The sequence below is a fragment of the Podarcis gaigeae genome (assembly GCF_964106915.1).
Source record: "Podarcis gaigeae genome assembly, chromosome: 13".
Lineage (NCBI taxonomy): Eukaryota > Metazoa > Chordata > Lepidosauria > Squamata > Lacertidae > Podarcis > Podarcis gaigeae.
The window spans coordinates 43,818,925-43,840,504 of record NC_139689.1 but is presented as its reverse complement, the minus strand read 5'-3'; the positions used below and the strand labels follow the sequence as shown (position 1 = coordinate 43,840,504).

The window sequence follows — 21,580 nt, the reverse complement described above, 5'->3', positions numbered from 1 at the left end:
TCCTGCAGGGCTGCCTAGGCTGCGGATGTGTTCCCGAAGCGCCGGGTACTCTGCTTTCAGGGCGCCCGGCGCTCCGGGAAGCAGGCTACTATCCGCAGCCTAGACAGCCCTGCGAGAACTCCCGCAGGGCTGCCTAGGCTGTGGATGTCTTCCTGAAGCGTGGAGAGCGAGAGCGGTCAGTGCGCACCGACCCCTCTCGCTCTCCAAGCTTCAGCGAAAGCCTGCATTCGCCCCATAGGACGCACCCAGATTTCCCCTTGATTTTTGGAGGGGGAAAAGTGCGTCCTATAGGGCGAAAAATACGGTAATTGAATTGTTTTTGCTCTTTATTATTATGTGGTTTTTTGTTTGTTTGTTTCTTATATCGTCTTTTTATATATTGTGAACCACCCTGAGATCTACGGATGAAGGGTGGTATGCAAAGTTAAATAACAACAACCACCAATACCAAGCTGAAGGTCTACCAGCCTTGTGTTTTGAGCATGCTGCTTTATGGAAGTGAGTCATGGGCAACTGTGGCCTAAACCACTGATCCTCTTGGGGTTGCTGATCAGAAAGTTGGCGGTTCGAATCCCCGCAACGGGCTGAGCTCTGTCCCTGCTCCTGCCAACCTAGCAATTCAAAAGCACACCAGTGCAAGTAGATAAATAGGTACCGCTCTGGCTGGAAGGTAAACGGCGTTTCCGTGCGCTCTGGTTTCCGTCACGGTGTCCTGTTGTGCCAGAAGTGGTTTAGTCCTGCTGGCCACGTGACCCAGAAAGCTGTCTGTGGACAAAGACTGGCTCCCTTGGCCTGAAAGCGAGATGAGTGCTGCAACCTGATATTCGCCTTTGACTAGACTTAACCGTCCAGGGATCCTTTACCTTTTTACGCTCGCCAGGAGTACAAATGCACTGCGTCAGGAAGATTTTGGGCAGGACAGGATTCCAAACAAAGATGTGCTCTCCCAAGTCCACATTCCCAGTATGTTTGCACTTTTACCTCAGAAGCATTTGCACTGCCTTGGTCATATGCGTGGAATGCAAGCTGCCAACACAGTTCTAGTTTGCAGGTTTTCTATCCTGGGGCAGCACAACCTATTTTTCTTTTGCCCCTTTTCTCAGCTCACCAAGCTCAAACCAGCCGCCAGGTTTAGGGTGCTGCGGCCAGTTCCCTCGTACAGAGCACAAAGCCGAGGGAGAGCAAAATAATAATAATAATAATAATAATAATAATAATAATAATAATAATACCTCTATTTATATGGGGTACCTACAGAGATCCATATTACCAAAGTCCACCCCTGCTCTCACAACCCATTTTTGCACCAGTTCATTCACATTAAATCATTAAAAAATTGCTCCCCTTGTCAACCTGCACCCTCCCTTTAACAGAGTTTGCAAAACACAAGGGACTTCCAGCAACCTGTTCATTGTCACCCTGATCTGTTTCATAGCTGTCAACGTTTCCCTTTTTTAAAGGGAATTTCCCTTATTCCAAATAGGATTCCTCGCAAGAAAAGGGAGAAGTTGAGAGCTATGATCTGTTTCCAAAATGTTTCCAGGACGCTTGGCTATTGATCCAGCATTTGTTCTGATTTGCTTCCTGGGAGGTTACACGACATCGCGTCAAGCAGCTGTTACCCCACCACTTCCAATGCATTCCCCCATCACTAAAAGTCCAGTTTGGGAAGGAAGTGTATTTGTTGTGTAAGTACACTAATCAGCTTCCATTGTCTAACTACAGTTTGCTGGTATGTGATTGGATCCACTCTCGACCCCCCGAAAATAGCAACAGTCTGGAAGTGCCCTTGTTCATTAATGGGCGCTGCCATGAATAAAGTCAATGAACACATTTGCAATCATTTAGATTTTAATCACTGCTCCACTACACGGAGCGTTCGTAAAGTGCCAACAGTGTGCAGGTGATGTATAGGAACAGACTTCGAATACCAGTTCACGTGTTCAAAATCTGACATGACACGATCTTCCCCTGGGACTGTGAAGCCTAAGAATTGAAAAATTGGAAAAGTGGTATAATACCGACAAAAACAAATTATTGGAGTATTACAATATGTCCAAAACAATGGGAGAAATCGGAAGGATCTCAAAAGAGAAGGTAGACAAGGACTGGAAGGTGTTTAAAGGATACTTGCAAATTCATATTGAAAAATCAGAACTCCTATTAGAATAAACAAGTTCCGTTATAAATACTGAAACACCAAATAATATGGATAACAATGTATAACAGAAAATGAAGTAGAAAGTTGGTTTAATAGTGTGTGAAGGAAAGTAATAGAAATGGAAAGAAATTGCAATTGAGTAGATTGGAAGTCTAACACGGGGTGGGGTGAGGGACAGTGGTGGGAAAAGGATTGAATCTGGGTATGTTATGAATATTTTTAAGGACTGTATGAAATGTATGTTTGTTTGTATATACGTAATATGTATGTATAAATGTATTAGTTGAATTATTTCAATTAAAAAAGAAAGAAAGAATTGAACTAGGGGACTGCCTGTTTGGAGACATCTTCACACTGTCATCTTCCTGCCTGGCCCTCCGGTGTTTGCTTTTTGTCATTGTGGTAAGTGGAGGCGTTGCTGATGTTGTTATATTTAATTCTATCCCACCTTTCCCCCTGAGAGGAGCTCAAGGTGGCTCACAGGTGGGGTAATAATTTAAAAGCAAGCGGGTGGCGCTGTGGGTTAAACCACAGAGCCTAGGACTTGCCGATCAGAAGGTCGGCGGTTCGAATCCCCGCAATGGGGTGAGCTCCCGTTGCTCGGTCTCTGCTCCAGCCAACCTAGCAGTTCGAAAGCATACCAGTGCAAGTAGATAAATAGGTACCACTCTGGTGGGAAGGTAAACGGCGTTTCCGTGCGCTGCGCTGGTTCGCCAGAAGCGGCTTAGTCATGCTGGCCACATGACCCAGAAGCTATACACTGGCTCCCTCGGCCAATAAAGCGAAATGAGCGCCGCAACCCCAGAGTCGGTCACGACTGGACCTAATGGTCAGGGGTCCCTTTACCTTTAAACATGTTGGGCAGTGTGTATGGAGGTCCTGGGCTGCCCAGACGAATAGACCTCCCTCTCGGCCTCGCTGATACTGTCCAAAGGAAAGCAGAGCAAGACGTTTGGCATCAACTTGGCTGCAGGAGTTGCCAGAAGGAGGCATACAAGGAGCCATTCAACTGTCTTAGGGACTCCAGGTTTGTACAGGCTTCACTCCTTAGCCTTTGCTTCTCCCTCGGATATCTCGCAAGGCATTTGAGGTTTAGGATCAGTTTCTCCCTTCTCTTATGTGGGCTACCTTCCCAGGTTGACAAGCCACATCTGCCCCTCACGTCCCTGTACAGTACGTGCAGAAACTGCCTTGTGGACTGCTATCGATCTCCTCTGCTCAATCTGCTGGAGCCTGTCTTCGCATGCAAGGGAAGGGTGTGTGTATGTTCTGTTAGAACATACAGATAATTACAATAAAAAACATCATTGTGTCAGCCCTTTCCTCACAAACAGTCACTTCCCAACAGCACGGTTGGAATAAGAAAGTCTTCATTAGCCAGTGGAAGGACAACAAAGAGAAAGCAAGTCTAAGTTCTGTATGGAGGGAGTTTCAAAGTCTAGGAGCAGTCATAAAAAAACAACAACAACCAGTTTCCAATATCCCTATTCCCTGTTCTGTCTTCTGACTGACTAAGAGCACCTTTGTCTTGTCCGGATTAAGTTTCCGTTTGTTCACCTTCCTCTAGTCCACTACTGATGACAGATTCTGCTCCAGAACTGAGACAAGCTTCCTTGGATTTAGGTGGAAAGGAGAAACAGAGCTTGGTGTCTTCATCATACTGATGATACCAAGCCCCAAAACTCTCTCCCAGGAAGGAATATAGACAACTGTAATATAGTCTGGCTGTTAGCTTTGGGCTTTCAGGGTCCTTGATGTAATTCAGTCTAATTTCCAGGATGTGTTCCAGGATGGGATCAACAGTTGGTCAATGTTGGTTTTTGGAACTGCAACTGCAAAGAGAAAAGGTCAGATACTCTATGAGCTCCACAAAAGATTTGGGGTTCATTTGACACCCAAAGAAATCAGCAAATCAGGTGAAATGTTATAAAGCCATATAAAAGTAATGTATCTACAAAATCTTTTTTAGATCTGATTAATCACCTTTCCTGTAGCTAGTTACTAAGACTGGGTTACTGCTTGCATGTAAACTCCACAACAACATCACTCCTCTGATTTAAACAACAACAACAGCCTTAGTATCTAAAGAAGTGTGCATACACACGAAAGCTTATACCCAGAACCAACTTAGTTGGTCTCTAAGGTGCTACTGGACAATTTTATTTTGACAGCCTTAGTGGTGAGTGACAGCACTGTTGTCCATATAAAGATGTTGGGAACTGTAGTCCAATAGCATGTGGAGATATCTGTTGGCTACCTCTGGCTCATACCATGCTGGAGGAGGGCATGCCTGGCTGGCTGCAATCCTAAATAGGAACACTCTCGTTAGCAAGAGCGCAACATTCTGTTGTAAGACCTGTTTGCCTTTTTGCAAGTTATACAGTCGTACTTTGGATCTCAAACGCCTTGGTTCCCGAACAAATTGGCTCCCGAATGATCGAAACCCAGAAGTGAGTGTTCTGGTTTTCAAAAGCTGAACGTCTGACGTGGCTTCCAACTGGCTGCAGGAACTTTCTGCAGCCAGTGGGAAGCTGTGCTTTGGTTTCTGAACGTTTTTGGAAGTCGAACGGACTTCTGGAACGGATTCCGTTTGGCTTCCAAGGTACAACTGTACAGTGGTGCCCCGCAAGACGGATGCCTCGCAAGACGAAAAACGCGCAAGACGAAAGAGTTTTCCGCTTTTTGAGTCGTTCCGCAAGACAAATTTCGTTTCGTCTTGCGAGTTCTTGCGAGTTTGTTTCCTTTTTCTTAAAGCTGCTAAGCCGTTAATAGCCGCTAAGCCGCTAATAGCCGTGCTTCGCAAGACGAAAAAACCGCAAGACGAAGAGATTCGCGGAACGGATTAATTTCGTCTTGCGAGGCACAACTGTATTTTGGAGCTGTTTCAGTTCCAGTTTTCACTACTTGGTCTCTTTTGTTTTGGTTGGAGAGATCCTAATGACTGCAGCTCCCTCCAGTGGCTTCAATAGGTTACTGCCCTGTACTGATTCTGGGCCAATTTTCTAAAAGGGCCTTTGCATGTGTTCTTCAGTGTTCTTCAGACAAAGACGGATTGGGAAATGTGTGAAGGGAGACTGCAATAAAGTTTGCTGCTTTCACCTCTGAGTGCCTGAGGCTGCATATGCACGACACTGGTCTCATCCAAAAAGTAATAGCTCTTTGTAGATTGATCGTGCATTAGCCCGCAGTGTGTCCATTTGAAACAGAGGAAAACAGACCTAATCGGTCCCAGCAATGGATGTGTACCTACACTTGCCACATGGGCGTAGGCAGGGGGGCAGCTGCCCCCCCTAAATCTAATTGGCCAATTGCGTCTGTTCTGCTGCCCCTAAAATAAATCCTGGCTACGCCCATGACCTGCCCAATGACATTTTGGGTGGGTGCATTGCAATAGCATAATCACTGCTTCCTGCTTCATTTACCTGAGGCACGTGCAAAGGGGAGAAAACATGGATTACCGAAGCAAGGGGAAGGTTTTCCAATGTATATCAAGTAAGCTCACCCACCCTGGTGGGCAGCAGGCTCTAGAATCAAGCTATACAGATTCTAAGTTGAGGATCAGCACTAACAATTCTGGATTCAGGAAAATGACATTTTCGGTGTGTGCTACAAATGGGCTGGAACGTGGGTGGCACTGTGGGTTAAACCACAGAGCCTAGGACTTGCTGATCAGAAGGTCGGTGGTTCGAATCCCCGCGACGGGGTGAGCTCCCGTTGCTCGGTCCCTGCTCTTGCCAACCTAGCAGTTCCAAAGCACGTCAAAGTGCAAGTAGATAAATAGGTACTGCTCCGGTGGGAAGGTAAACGGCGTTTCCGTGTGCTGCTCTGGTTCACCAGAAGCGGCTTCGTCATGCTGGCCACATGACCCGGAAGCTGTACACCGGCTCCCTCGGCCAATAAAGTGAGATGAGTGCCGCAACCCCAGAGTCGGCCACGACTGGACCTAACGGTCAGGGGTCCCTTTACCTTTACTTTACAAATGGGCTTGTGTGTGTACAGTGCCTGGTAATGATGAAGCTGCAAAGCTCATTCTGGCAGCTCCCACATGTTCCCTTGCAGGTCTCCATCTGCCCCCCTCCCTGATTTACCAGATCTGCATCAGTTGCTGGTCCCTGAGGATGAGAAGTGAGAAGCTTTGCAAGAGAGCTGGTTGTACTCACCTGTGTCATCGTATCAACTGAGTCCAGAGAGACCTGGAAACTCCTGTTTCTGTCTTGGCTTTCTGAGGAGGAAAGGGCCACAGAACAGCCAAAATGAATGATTGGCCTTAACAGAGAGCCTGTTTTCTCCATCGCAAAGCCTTCCTTGAGGGCATACCTTCCCGACTGCAGTTCTTTTCATTGCAGCAGAATACTAAGACTCCTGTGTGCTTCAAAGAACAAGCTTGTGGCCAAAGGGAAGGGAGGGCTGTTGCTGAGAGCAGCAATGTGATGTGGGGAGGGGGGAAAGCTACATACAAACCAAGAAAACACACACACACCGATTTGCTCCTGGTCTACACAACCCTTGCAGCAGTGCCCTCCTCCTTGCTTTTTGCAAAGCAAGTCATTTACTTTCCTGGAAGCCATCAAAACTCCTGGGCCGGCCCTGGTCAGCCCTGTGCACAGATTGGCCCTTGACCCTGCCACTCAGTTGTTCCATAAAGTCACACACACAGGGAGTTTGTGGAATGGCTGTAGTCTGCCTGGATGCCAGGAACCCTTCCATAATATGGCGGGGAGTGGGTGCCTGTTTGTGGTTCCTCCACCAGAGACAGACGTATTCTGCACAGGTATAGATTCACGGCCTTGTTTTATCCCAGTGCAATATGTGGCACTGCTAAGAGGTCCCAAGCCTAAGCTTTGAAGCGCAATCCCTGGCCCATGGCTACCTAATGTATGACATGAAGAGTCCTTACCTTCTTCGGCAGCTCCTTCATTCAGGATGGTCAGCCCTCCTGAGGGCTTCCACTCTTCCTCATCTTCCTCATACCAGGCCTCAGCATCATCGGAGAAGCTGCAGGAACAACAACCAAGAGGTCATTACTAGGACCTGGAGGCAGACAGAAGGATGACAGCATTCAACATGTGCCAAGTACATTTTGCACCTAGCTATGGTTTTCCCAGTAGAGATGTATGGAAGTGAGAGCTGGACCATAAAGAAGGCTGATCGCCGAAGAACTGATGCTTTTGAATTATGGTGCTGGAGGAGATTCTTGAGAGTCCCATGGACTGCAAGAAGATCAAACCTCTCCATTCTGAAGGAAATCAGCCCTGAGTGCTCACTGGAAGGACAGATCCTGAAGCTGAGGCTCCAATACTTTGGCCACCTCATGAGAAGAGAAGACTCCCTGGAAAAGACCCTGATGTTGGGAAAGATGGAGGGCACAAGGAGAAGGGGATGACAGAGGACGAGATGGTTGGACAGTGTTCTCAAAGCTACGAACATGAGTTTGACCGAACTGCGGGAGGCAGTGGAAGACAGGAGTGCCTGGTGTGCTCTGGTCCATGGGGTCACGAAGAATCGGACACGACTAAACGACTAAACAACAACAAAACCGTCCATTTGCAACCAGGTGAAGATGCCCGATGTCTCCACCACCTGGAGGTGCATGTCTGAGGATCCTCTTGACTGTTTTCGCACACTAGCAACACATCCTGCGGAATTCTACCCATTATATTTTATCTGCACACTCAGAACGAATTTCGGCAACCAAAAGGCCATCTTGAGAAATAGGACTTTCGAGCTACCTGGCCCCAAATGGCAACTAGGCATTCTGTTTTGGTGACTGTAACTCTGGTTTAAGGAGCTATTTGGCACGTAACTTATATATCTGAGTTTCTAACACCGCTCTTCCAGCACAGGCTGCCCTCTCCCTTAGCTAGCTCTTTTGCTAGCTCTTATGGTTCATAAGGTGGGACGCAGGTGGCACTGTGGGTTAAACCACAGAGCCTAGGACTTGCCGATCAGAAGGTTGGCGGTTCGAATCCCTGCAACAGGGTGAGCTCCCGTTGCTCGGCCCCTGCTCCTGCCCACCTAGCAGTTCGAAAGCACCCCTAAGTGCAAGTAGATAAATAGGTACAACTTTATAGCGGGAAGGTAAACGGCGTTTCCGTGTGCTGCGCTGGTGCCGGTTCGCCAAAGCAGCTTCGTCACGCTGGAAGTGTCTCCGGACAGCGCTGGCCCCCGGCCTCTTAAGTGAGATGGGCGCACAACCCTAGAGTCGGACACGACTGGCCCGTACGGGCAGGGGTACCTTTACCTTTATGGTTCATAAGACTTATGCTTTCAGCTTGTGGGGAAGAATATGCACCATCTATTACTCAGTCATCTAAGGACCTTGCTGTACTGGCTACCTTTGAACAGGTTGCATACCGATATCTCAGGGTTGTGTGTTCAAGTTCCACATTGGGCAAAAATACTCCTGTATATTGCAGGGGGTTGGACTAGATGATCCTAGTGTTCCCTTCCAACTCTACAATTCTGTGATGGTGTTGTGTGGCTTTTTTGCTTTTGTCGGTGGTAGTATTATTTGTACGTCATTTATTTTCCTCTATTTCATTTTATACATCTATTCCCCTTCCTTTTGTTTTGTTTTGTTAAAAGTGCAAATAATAAAAAAATAATAATACGTAAAAAAAGGATTTTCACAAAACCCCCAGCTAAAATGCTCCTCTCACCCTTTGTTATCCGCTGCTAAGACATGGCGAAGAAAACATTCATTTTAGCAGGGGATTCCAATGCATAAAATCCCCTTCTAAAATGAAGGAATGCGCCTTTGTTTTAGCAGCACCTTGAGAGATGCTTTGAAGTCCACGGTTTCAAAGCATGTTGCAGCAGTTGGCACCGTGGCATCGGGCGACTGACCTGTCAAATTTGCCCTGCGAGTTCAAACCTGATCCAGCTCGTGGGACCAAACAGATCCCCTACTCATTGCTATACAAGACCCCAGGAAATCGCTAACTCATTAGGTTCGGCTCCCTGCTAAGAAGGACCAGAAATTTAGGTTATTCGCCTCCAGCCTCCATCTTACCCATGCACTTCTTGTGCTTATGCACTTCTTGTGCTTCTTACCTGGAACGAGACTTCCTCCGTCTGGCTCTGAGGAGGAATATCGCCAGGACGGTGCTGATCACTGCAAGGACAGCCAGCCCAACCCCAAAGCCGACATCACTCTTTCGGATCGGTGTTTGGCAGCGATCATCCATGTACCAAAAGGACTCCACATCGTTGCACCTATGGGAGAGATGTGCAAGTGGTTTTAGGGGAGCGCATTCCCCCTTTCCAAGGCCTTGCCGGGTGTTAGAATTCCTGCTCCGTGATTGCAGTCATGAGATTGTTTGTTGCACATGACGGTATATGTTTTGACTCCACAGAGTGGGAAGTGACGGAGACAGGATGTTTGTGTTCCTGTGTTCCGTGAAGTGGGACTGTTGTCCTTTGTTTTTTTCTCTTTGCTGTCTGATGCTAGAGAGAGGGGGAGCCATGTTGCAGTGCTCTGTGTGTGTTTATATGTAAATAAAGTAAATAGCCAAAATGCTGAGTTGCTGAGGTCTGTCACGCAAAATGCGCAGACTCTGCAGATCCCTAAGTGTGTCTGTTGGCATCGATTGCTGTGATGTTTGGGCTGAAGAAAGCTTTTGAAGCTCCCGAACGACCAGGAGGGAGAGATCATGCCAGTCGGGCATGTGTCTCTGCCAGGGTCCTACTTGAGTGTAGGACGAGTGTAGGACAAGTGTATGGGAGAGATGTGCAAGTGGTTTTAGGGGAGAGCATTCCCCCTTCCCAAAACCTTGCCGGGCACCCCTAATGCAGCCACTGACTTATTTGCACCTCAGCCCAGATCTGGATTTTCTTGCAGAGGGGAAGAAGAGGAACAGGGCTCTTTCAGACTGTCACAGTTTACAGCTGGGATTCTATCACGTACTGGCACAAATTCAGGTTTGCAATGGGATGCCCGGATCCAGGGATATTTCTGCTCCCTGCTCCTCTGTCCGCTTACCTGCAGTAAGGCCCTCTTTCAGATATGCTACATAAGCCATTGTTGCAGTTCATGGTGTTTTTGGTGTCTTTGGTGCAGTCGGAGATACAGCGCAGCGTGCCTGTGGAGTTATCGGGGTAATAGTAGTCTGCGTATCTGGGATCGATGTTTTTTCTGCAAGCGGCTGGGAAGGAGAAAGAAGAAGAGACCATTGTCACAAAAACCGCCAGGACCTTCATGAAGCCCTTAAGGACCCCCAAGACAACCCTGAATAAAAACACGTTCACACATCATTTTTGTTTTGGTTTTTGGCATAATTTTGACCACAACTTTATTGAATTACAGTAAGTAAGTGGTTGCTTAGGCATTGGTTAGCAACTATCTGTTCCCACTTGGAGGTAGGAACAGAACTGACAACCACACCCGTGCGGAAGTCAGTAAGGGAAAGGTCCAGTCGTGACCGACTCTGGGGTTGCGGCGCTCATCTTGCTCTATAGGCCGAGGAGCTGGCGCACAGCTTCCGGGTCATGTGGCCAGCATGACTAAGCTGCTTCTGGCGAACCAGAGCAGCGCATGGAAACACCGTTTACCTTCCCGCCGGAGCGGTACCTATTTATCTACTTGCACTTGACGTGCTTTCGAACTGCTAGGTGGGCAGGAGCAGGGACTGAGCAACGGGAGCTCACCCCGTTGCAGGGATTCAAACCGCCGACCGGCAAGTCCTAGGCTCTGTGGTTTAACCCACAGCACCTTCGTGTCCCTGCAGAAGTCAGTAAGGGTAAGCAATTTTGGGGAGAGAAAAAGTTGGGTGCCAGCCTCACACCGCTCCCCAAATGCTCCCAGGGGCTCTTGCATGGTCCTAGCCCCTTGCGAGGGGTTCGGACAAGAGCATGGCGAGCCCCTGGATTCCTTTACTGGAATACCCTTGCAGCAGCAGCATTGAAGGGGCAGGCACAGCCAACCTCATCCCCTCCACCAACCAAAAAATTAACCAATGCCTAACCACAACTTGGAACGCAGGTGGCGCTGTGGGTTAAAGCCTCAGCGCCTAGGACTTGCCGATCGAAAGGTCGGCGGTTCGAATCCCTGCGGCGGGGTGCGCTCCTGCTGCTCGGTCCCAGCGCCTGCCAACCTAGCAGTTCGAAAGCACCTCCGGGTGCAAGTAGATAAATAGGGACCGCTTACCAGCGGGAAGGTAAACGGCGTTTCCGTGTGCGGCTCTGGCTCGCCAGAGCAGCGATGTCATGCTGGCCACGTGACCCGGAAGTGTCTCCGGACAGCGCTGGCCCCTGGCCTCTTGAGTGAGATGGGCGCACAACCCCAGAGTCTGTCAAGACTGGCCCGTACGGGCAGGGGTACCTTTACCTTTTTAACCACAACTTACAAGTTGTGACGATTTGCTACGCAGTAGGCAAAACCCAAATGGCCCCAGGCAATCAGCCAAATGGTAAAATTCCTACCAGGCCCTTGCTCCAAAGCAGATGACCCCATGACAGGCATAGCAAGGTCAGCGCAAACAAACCCTAAATAAAGGGAGGGTTGGCGGGTAATCCGATGTGCGCAGCGAAAAGAAGACCTATATAGCACCCCCATCAATCAAATAAAATTGCAACCATCAGTTTCCCCCAGCAACACTGGAAGTGCCCAGTCAAATCCGTGGCCATCGAAACTAACCCACCCAGCAACAGGGAATGTCATGGTTGGTCCCACCGCAACACGGGCTCTCCGTGAAGGAGAACCCACTTTCTCACTTTGTCAGGCAGAGTCCCAGATGCAAGCCTCTCCCCTCAAAGAAACCTCAAATCTTTCTCCACCTGTTCATTCGTTGCAGCGACCGCCCACCCACCCACCCACTAGAGCCAAGCACGGCTGCACTATGCCCCCCGCCCCAATAAACCCAGCTCCACTTGCTCGCCCAGCTGCCTGCCTTCCATCCCCTTGGCCAGGACTGTCTGGGACCAAAGACACACTCAGGGAAGCGGAGGGGTCCCCTGCTGAAAAAGTTTGCTGACCCCTGGTTGAACAGATCAGTGTGGATTTAGCGATACTGATGCGGAATAGAATGTCCCTGTTTTCATCTGAGGAACGTTGGAGGGTGTTATGTACAGTGGTACCTCAGGTTAAGTACTTAATTTGTTCCGGAGGTCCGTACTTAACCTGAAACTGTTCTTAACCTGAAGCACCACTTTAGCTAATGGGGCCTCCTGCTGCTGCCGCGCCACCGGAGCACAATTTCTGTTCTCATCCTGAAGCAAAGTTCTTAACCTGAAGCACTATTTCTGGCTTAGCGGAGTCTGTAACCTGAAGCGTCTGTAACCTGAGGTACCACTGTACTGAGTTGAATAGGATCCAAAATGCAGCAGTCTGATTGGTCCTAGAATAATAGAATCCAAAATGCAGCAGTCTGATTGGTCCTAGAACAATGCAGCAGTATGACTGGTCCGCGGAAGCCACCCAATCCAGCTCCAGGTGGAAGTAAATCCACAACCTGATTGGCCTACAGGAGAATCCCGGAATTAGCCAATTATTGTGTAAATAATGTATATAAAGCAGATATTCATTCCTCTTCACCACATTCATTCCTCCTCACCACTATGAGCTGAATAAAGAGCATGAAATCCACTCTCGACTCTGAGTATATTTCAGAGGGCATCTCTGCCAAACTATCCCACCATGAAAAAGAAGAAAAGAGGCCTGGCAGTGCTGGCTTGCTAACACCATCATGCAGCCAGAAGAACAGACAGCTCCCCTTGGGGATAGAATGAGCAAGCATGCAGGACCAATTCCAGGCAGCTCACTGTTTTTGCTCTCATTGGAAAGGCTCCGGGTGCATAAATAATCCCTTTGTCCCTCCCTAATTCTGGGACTCACCTTCAGCTGAAAAATTTGTGCTTGCACTCAGAATAGGGTCAGGTGGAGCTGAAAAGCAAAATGCTGCGGAAAGAAAGAGATGGTTACATTGCACGATTTTACTTATTTCCTTTCTTACATATTTTTTTTGCACCTCTTCAAAATGCCCTGACAGTCTCTCTAAAGTCTCTCTAAAGAATGGAATTCTATTATTTTAATAATAGATTAATAGAATTATACTGCACTATTTTATACTGGAAAAGTGTGGAGAGGTATATGTGGTAATGTAATCTTGAACAGGTCAGGTGGGTGGGGAATAATAATAATAATAATAATAATAATAATGGAGTAATGGAATAATGGAATAGGTAAAGGTAAAGGGACCCCTGACAGTTAAGTCCAGTCGCAGACGATTCTGGGGTTGCGGCGCTCATCTCGCTTTACTGGCCGAGGGAGCCAACTTCCGGGTCATGTGGCCAGCATGATTAAGCCGCTTCTGGCGAACCAGAGTAGCGCACGGAGATGCCGTTTACCTTCCCGCCAGAGCGGTACCTATTTAGCTACTTGCACTTTGACGTGCTTTCGAACTGCTAGGTTGGCAGGAGCAGGGACTGAAAAACGGGAGCTCACCCCGTTGCGGGGATTCAAACCACTGATCTTCTGATCAGCAAGCCCTAGGCTCTGTGGTTTAGACCACAGCACCACCCGCGTCCCAATAATGAAATAGGACGTCCCTATTTTCATTTCGAGAAATGTTGGACGGTATGTGAAAGAAGCTCTTGTTAGAAATAGGTGGATGGAGTTTGAGGAAATCAGGCACACAGATCTTGGCTCCCTGAAAACATTTGATGAAGTAGAAGTTAGTCCAGGCTTCTTCAACCTTGGCCTTCCAGATGCTTTTGGCCTACAACTCCCATGATCCCTAGGTAGCAGGACCCGTGGTGAGGGATGATGGGAATTGTAGTCTCAAAACATCTGGAGGGCCGAGGTTGAGGAAGCTTGAGTTAGTCCATAACAGCTTATTATGCCATAATGAATTTTTTCAAGGTGCCACAACCCCTTTTCTTGTTTTTGCTGCAAGAAATCAATCTGACTCCTTCTCTAGATATGGCCTCCTATTTAGTGGAGGGTCTCCCAGCCATGGAACCTTTTGAGTACCCTTCTCTAGCCAGGAGGACACAATAATATTGAAATATTATCTCCAACTGAAAGACTGTTGCCCAGAGCTTACATGAGTTCCCGGTATTGCATTCCTCCTGAGTGGAGTTGACGGCAGTCAGCTGCTTCCGCACGACTTCTGTCAAATTCTGGACAGTTTTGTCAATGATGTTCACATCGTTGTTTATTACAGCTTTAATGATGACTTCGTGGTCCACGATAATGCTGCCTTTCCTAACACAGTGATGAAAAAGGGCAATATCTCAACCACCATTTTGCTGTTTAAAAGAGCACGGCAGGGCATAGCTGTCAACTTACAGATTTGAAAATAAGGGAGGAGCAGCCTCAAAAATAAGGGATCGGCAGCCCAAATAAGGGATTTTGCTGTTGTGAAGAGTTACATACATTGGTAGGATTGACAGATGCTGTCAATCTGGCATGAGGCGGTTGCGGCGCGGCCGCGGCCATTGTAGTGCTGCCCTTCTGTGTCCCTCCCCATCCCCTCCTCTTCCTCCTCCCTCAGGCTGCCTCCTCAGCTGCCACCACCGCTGCCACCTCCGGGCTCGCGGGCGGCGTGGGTGAGAGTCTCTCTCTCCCCCCCTCTCGGGCAGGGAAGGGCCGATAGAACTCCTCGCACCAGGACGCCAGCGTGCGCTCTCTCGCGCGGCGGAGGACCCCGGGCCACTGCTTCCCTCCCAAGCCGGGCGAGCATGAAACCCAGGACATCATCAATAAGGGACAGCAGCAGGACACGGCGCTGGGATAAGGGAGTTTCCCACCAAATAAGGGACGGTTGACAGCTATGCGGCAGGGGTGTACGTTGATGAGGAGAAAGCCAAAACTGGAAATTCACTTATGTCCTTATGAATGGGCAAGATCAGTGCTACGGGGGCAGCCTAAATCTTGTTCTATCAGCATGGCTGTACGCACACCATATACATTTAAAGGACATGTTTTCCTCCAAAGAATACTGAGAGCTGTAGTTTGTGAAGGGTGTTGGGAATTGCAGATCTCTGATAGATGCCCTCCAGCTCCCAAGATTATTTGCAGAATGCAATGTGCTTTCAATGTATGGCGCACAAGCCAAATGCATAACAATGCATGGACAACAACAATGGGATATCAGCTCCGCCCAATGCATGATGGATAACAGCAACAACCGGAAAAGATAGACAGAACATTTTACAAGGACAGGAAGAAACACCACGGACAGAATAATTGCCACACACAGGAAGAACAAGGATATCGTTTGAGTGCCTCATTTGTAGTTTTATAAATCATTTAATGTGTCAGCATGAATGGAAGTTGTCGTATAAGGGATTGTTATTATGACCAGAATGTAATTGAAATTCATAAGATTTTGTAACGCGGAAATAAAGAAATCATGAAACCATCAATTCTAGCACGCAGGGGGGACGGGGGGACCTTATCTAAATTATATAATTTGGTATTTGAACGATTGGTATTAGTAATTGTATTATAAATTGGTATTGTTATAATGAGGCTATTACAGTGGTGCCTCAGGTTAAGTACATAATTCGTTCCGGAGGTCCGTTCTTAACCTGAAACTGTTCTTAACCTGAAGCACCACTTTAGCTAATGGGGCCTCCCGCTGCCGCCGCACAATTTCTGTTCTCATCCTGAAGTAAAATTCTTAACCCGAGGTAATATTTCTGGGTTAGTGGAGTCTGTAACCTGAAGCGTATGTAACCCAAGGTACCACTGTATTGGATTGTAATTGAAAACTAATAAAAATTATTAATGACAACGACAAGGACGAGGACAAGGATGACGACGACAACAACAACAACAACAACAATGCACGAACTGTCTCTGCTTGTGGAAACATTCTTGATTTGGAATCTATACTGGGGATGTTTTCAAAAAATGGGCTACTCTTCAATCAATAGATGAACGTTAGTCATCCAGATAACAGGAGTACAGACAGGAGCAGCCTAAGATCTCCTAGGGAGAGATTTGGTGCCTGGGAATGATACGGAACAAAGGGGATTCTGGGAACAACAACCTCTTGGGTTTCCTTTGAGGAGAGAGGGACCTGGTAGGGTGGCAACAGGAAGCCAGGAGTACTCGTTCACTGGCTTCACCTTAGCCAAATCTGAAACATGAATAGGCCACTGGACAATATGGCATCTCAAAGTGGTCTCTGCTTCAGGTACCTACCGCAGTTTTAAGATCACCACACCTTGGTATCCAGAGACGCCCTGATAAACATTGTCCATCTAAATTGTGGAGAGGAAAAATACAGAATGTTTTAATAATCCAGGCTGGAGTCATTTAGAGAGGGATGGTAAACAGAATGAAAGAGAACTCTATAACCAATAGAGCAGGGTATTGAAGGATGAGCCACTGGCTCATTGTTACCTGCATCTTAAATTCCTCTTCCAAGCTCTTATATGCTTCTGACTCTTGGTTCTCAAGCTCTGGAACGAACTCCTTGTTGGTGATTTTCACTTGGACTTCAATTGTCACGGGCACACTTTCTAAAATGGAAGGAGATCGATCATCAGGCGATTGTAACATGTCCCCTCTGAGGAACTGCTAAAATGCTGGAGGTGTTTTAGTTAAGGGGGAACCCCACCCCACTAAGAAGGACACAAATAAGAAAAAAAAAACCCCGTATAAAATGTATGATGTGGAGAAACAGAAGTTTTTCTTCCCGTCTCCTAACACTAGAACTTAACATGGGTTGCAATGGGGCAGGGCAAATGTCTAAATGGCAGATTAGTAATATTATTAGTAATAGTTAGTTATGGCTATTAGTTATACTTTAATTGACCCCTTCCTGGTTCAGATTTTGCTGATCCTCAGTCTAGGACAAGCATAGGCAAACTCCGGCCCTCCAGATGTTTGGGACTACAATTCCCATCATCCCTAGCTAACAGGACTAGTGGTCAGAGATGATGGGAATTGTAGTCCCAAACATCTGGAGGCCGGAGTTTGCCTATGCCTGGTCTAGGAACACCTGCCTCTGCCAGGAAAAAGTCTGTATTTGCAAAAGCCTTGCCCGGTTTTATAGGCATTGGTTCTGATTATGCTGGAGGGATTGCCCCCACCCCACAGCTGATATTTACACCCCAAATATGCCATAAGCATGACCTACAGTGGCATAGAGCAGCTGGGGTGTGAATCTACTGGGGGGCTCCAATCCAGATTTAGAGTGGAATCCAGATCAAAGGTGTAGGGAATTCCGCTTTCCTTCGAAATAAAAATGGTCAGCATAAGCCTTTTTTAAAAAAGCGTCTTTAACACAACGTGGCGTTTTGCCCAAAGTTCAAAGGCTCCCTTGCGATTCCTGATAGCTGTTGCTAATGGCTGTATTCCAAGAGCAAATTAGAAGAGGAGAAATCACATCCTTGCCAAGATTAGATATGATTTTCTCTATTTATAACTTTGTCTGTGGGATTTGTTGTACTCTGAGTGCTCTTTTAAGAGCTCAAAAGTGCCATATAAATGTCTAATCTCATTTATATCATACTGAGGTCCAGTGCCGAGGGCCTTCTGGCGGTTCCCTCGTTGTGAGAAGCCAAGTTGCAGGGAACCAGGCAAAGGGCCTTCTCGGTGGTGGCACCCGCCCTGTGGAATGCCCTCCCACCAGATGTCAAAGAGAAAAATAACTACCAAACTTTTAGAAGACACCTGAAGGCAGCCCTGTTTAGGGAAGCTTTTAATGTTTAATAGACTATTGTATTTTAATATTCTGTTGGAAGCTGCCCAGAGTGGCTGGGGAAACCCAGCCAGATAGGCGGGGTATAAATAATAAATTATTATTATTATTATTATTATTATTATTATTATTATTATTATCATCATCATCATCATCATCATCATCATCATATTTATACATACAAAGGTTTGAGAGCTGTCAGAAAACCCCTCACAGAGCTACAATTTCCAGCACCCGGAACAAACTAAAATTCCCTGGATTCTTTGCGGGGAAGCTATGGCCGCTGTAGTGGTTAAGAGTGCTTTAAACATGCGGCTTAAAGCCCCCAACTGTGGTCCCCACCCCAAATGTTTCTGCTTTGTAGTTTAATCATTTCTGGTTTGTAGTTTAATCATTCTTCATTGCAGTGGATAAGTCTGAACGGTTTATTATTTGCCGATATTTAATTTTACTGCTTACTGTTAGATTCCAACGGATTATTGAATATCACTTTATTTGATATAGGTTGTTTATTTTTAAGTTGCTGTGACTTTTTTTGTATTGGATCAGACTGTTATTATTATTGATGTTTGATGATACCCTAGTCTTTCCCGTCTTATATTCGGCGCAAAACGGATTGGAGTGTACTTGGTCTGCTCTGCAGGAATGGGGGTCAGGTTGCTCTCAGTTCTACTTACCCACTTCAAAAGGCATGTCTTCAACTGGGAACTCACACTTCGGCCCATAGAAATTGCTAAGGCACAAACATTTGATGCCATCATGTGTTCCCCCATTTTCACACGTTTCTGGAAGAGAGAAGGTTTCCCCCACAAAATGTGGTTAGCAGCAATCTAATGTACAGGTATATAGAGAAAAACACAGAGGAAAAGTGAAATTCTTCTTGACACTCAAGTAACGTTTCACAATTCCTCAGAGCTGAAAATTTTATCTCAGTCGAGGATGCCATGAAACACTTGCTACTCTTTTAAGGTGCCACAGGTTGAAGAAGAGTGGAGCGGGAAGGTAAGGTAAAGGTAAAGGGACCCCTGACCATTAGGTCCAGTCGTGGCCAACTCTGGGGTTGCGGTGCTCATCTCGCTTTATTGGCCGAGGGAGCCGGCGTACAGCTTCCGGGTCATATGGCCAGCATGACTAAGCCGCTTCTGGCAAACCAGAGCAGCGCACGGAAACACCGTTTACCTTCCCACCGGAGCGGTACCTATTTATCTACTTGCACTTTGTTGTGCTTTCGAACTGCTAGGTTGGCAGGAGCAGGGACCGAGGAACAGGAGCTCACCCCTTTGATGGGATTCGAACCGCCAACCTTCTGATCAGCAAGCCCTAGGCTCTGTGGTTTAACCCACAACGCCACCCGCATAGCAGCTTCCAAAATACACTTAAATAACAAACGTATTAAGTTCATCTGAAAGGTTTTAGAAGTGACCTGTCTAATCCAGCTTCGGGCCATGTTGGCAGGCATGGCACCAAGGCCCTCATTCCTGCTAATTTTGGAGGTTGGTGAGCATTGCTGCAGGGAAATCAACACTGACCTTCCCTTGTCCACATTGTCCACATTGAATGTCCCTTGTCCACATTGAATGTGTACAACCCCTTTGCAGCCAGTTGCCAAAAATCACTCTCTAAAATGTTCAAACCACTATGGCCAAACTCCAATTTGATGCCATTATCCGCTGAAGTGGCAAGCTTCCTTTGCCTTCTGTGGTAAAAGGTAAAAAGGTAAAGGACCCCTGGATGGTTAAGTCCAGTCAAAGGCGACTATGGGGTTGCGGCGCTCATTTCGCTTTCAGGCCAAGGGAGCCGGCGTTTGTCCACAGACAGCTTTCCGGGTCATGTGGCCAGCAGGACTAAACTGCTTCTGGCACAACGGGACACTGTGATGGAAGCCAGAATGCATGGAAACACCGTTTACCTTCCCGCCACAGTGGTACCTATTTATCTACTTGCACTGGTGTGCTTTCGAACTGCTAGGTTGGCAGGAGCTGGGACAGAGCAATGGGAACTCACTCCGTTGTGGGGTTAGGGGTCGGCAAGCCCAAGAGGCTCAGGGGCTTAGACCACAGAAAGGCAAGATAGAGAAGGAGATGCAAGCCAATGAAAATGGACTGCTGTGGGAAAGGGAACTGAGGTAACCAGTGCTTTTTTTTCTTTAAAAAATGTTTAGGAGTACTCTCATTTTGACTCAAGAAAATCACAATTTTATAGTTCAAATCGGGGGGGAAATAAATACAGTAAATGGACAAAAGTACAAAGATTCACAAAATGTTTAGGGGTATGCGTACCCCTGAGTATCCCCAGAAAAAAAGCGCTGGAGGTAACTGGTTAGAAAGCTGGTTTTCATCGTATTCTTGTGCCACAAGGTATCTCCTGAGCCAAGACATATCTGTAGGAAGTATCAACGCCTCACCGGAAACATCGCAGAAGCTTCCCAGAGAAAAGGAAGGCTTCTCTGGGGCAAGGAGAACCAGAAATCTGATAACGACTAAAACTCAGGGAACTCGAAAATCCCCAAAACCACCAGGTTAAAGTCAAAGGTTCCCCATGCAGATGAAATGGAAGGGCTACAGAACTCTGAAACCTGAATCTGGGGTTAGGCCTTACATGAAAAGAAAATGCCTCAAGGAAAAGGAAGCAGCTAAATTTCATATTTGTTTCCAGTTTCCCACACAGCTATATAGAAGCCATTGAAAACAGATTCAGCAAAATAAAACCAAACGATCACCTGTAATGGTCTGTCTAGTAGTGGTGGTGGTGGATGAAGTTGTAACTGGTGGCGTGGCGGAGCTGGTAGTGGTAAGCGATGTGGTGGGGGTGATGGTTGTGGGTGTGGTGGTAGTCGTTGCCGGCGGGGTGGTGGTAGTGGGAGTGGTGGTAGTCGTTACTGGTGAGGTGGTGGGTGTGGGTGTGGTGGTAGTCGTGGCAGGCGAGGTTGTTGTTGTGGGAGTGGTGGTAGTTGTGGCCAGCGAGGCGGTGGTGGTGGTTGTGGGTGTGGTGGTAGTCGTGGCAGGCGAGGTTGTTGTTCTGGGAGTGGTGGTAGTTGTGGCCAGCGAGGCGGTGGTGGTGGTTGTGGGTGTGGTGGTAGTCGTGGCAGGCGAGGTTGTTGTTCTGGGAGTGGTGGTAGTTGTGGCCAGCGAGGCGGTGGTGGTGGGTGTGGGTGTGGTGGTAGTCGTGGCAGGCGAGGTTGTTGTTCTGGGAGTGGTGGTAGTTGTGGCCAGCGAGGCGGTGGTGGTGGGTGTGGGTGTGGTGGTAGTCGTGGCAGGCGAGGTTGTTGTTGTGGGAGTGGTGGTAGTTGTGGCCAGCGAGGCGGTGGTGGTGGTTGTGGGTGTGGTGGTAGTCGTGGCAGGCGAGGTTGTTGTTCTGGGAGTGGTGGTAGTTGTGGCCAGCGAGGCGGTGGTGGTGGTTGTGGGTGTGGTGGTAGTCGTGGCAGGCGAGGTTGTTGTTCTGGGAGTGGTGGTAGTTGTGGCCAGCGAGGCGGTGGTGGTGGGTGTGGGTGTGGTGGTAGTCGTGGCAGGCGAGGTTGTTGTTCTGGGAGTGGTGGTAGTTGTGGCCAGCGAGGCGGTGGTGGTGGGTGTGGGTGTGGTGGTAGTCGTGGCAGGCGAGGTTGTTGTTCTGGGAGTGGTGGTAGTTGTGGCCAGCGAGGCGGTGGTGGTGGGTGTGGGTGTGGTGGTAGTCGTGGCAGGCGAGGTTGTTGTTCTGGGAGTGGTGGTAGTTGTGGCCAGCGAGGCGGTGGTGGTGGGTGTGGGTGTGGTGGTAGTCGTGGCAGGCGAGG

At 47.8% G+C, this 21,580-nt stretch overlaps 1 protein-coding gene across 1 annotated transcript; it reads right to left on the bottom strand.

Moving 5' to 3' along the window:
* Window positions 1-1,935: 1,935 nt before the first annotated feature.
* On the bottom strand, window positions 1,936-20,864 carry LOC310830151 (mucin-3A-like). The gene is made up of 11 exons (XM_083709818.1): window positions 20,534-20,864; window positions 18,492-18,599; window positions 16,512-16,630; window positions 16,311-16,369; window positions 14,203-14,363; window positions 12,993-13,055; window positions 10,143-10,305; window positions 9,215-9,376; window positions 7,059-7,156; window positions 6,322-6,383; window positions 1,936-3,993 (listed from the first exon to the last, which is right to left on the bottom strand). Exons 2-11 carry the CDS (start codon window positions 18,505-18,507, stop codon window positions 3,958-3,960), a joined length of 939 nt encoding a protein of 312 aa, XP_083565944.1. The 5' UTR covers window positions 18,508-18,599; window positions 20,534-20,864; the 3' UTR covers window positions 1,936-3,957.
* Window positions 20,865-21,580: the final 716 nt, after the last annotated feature.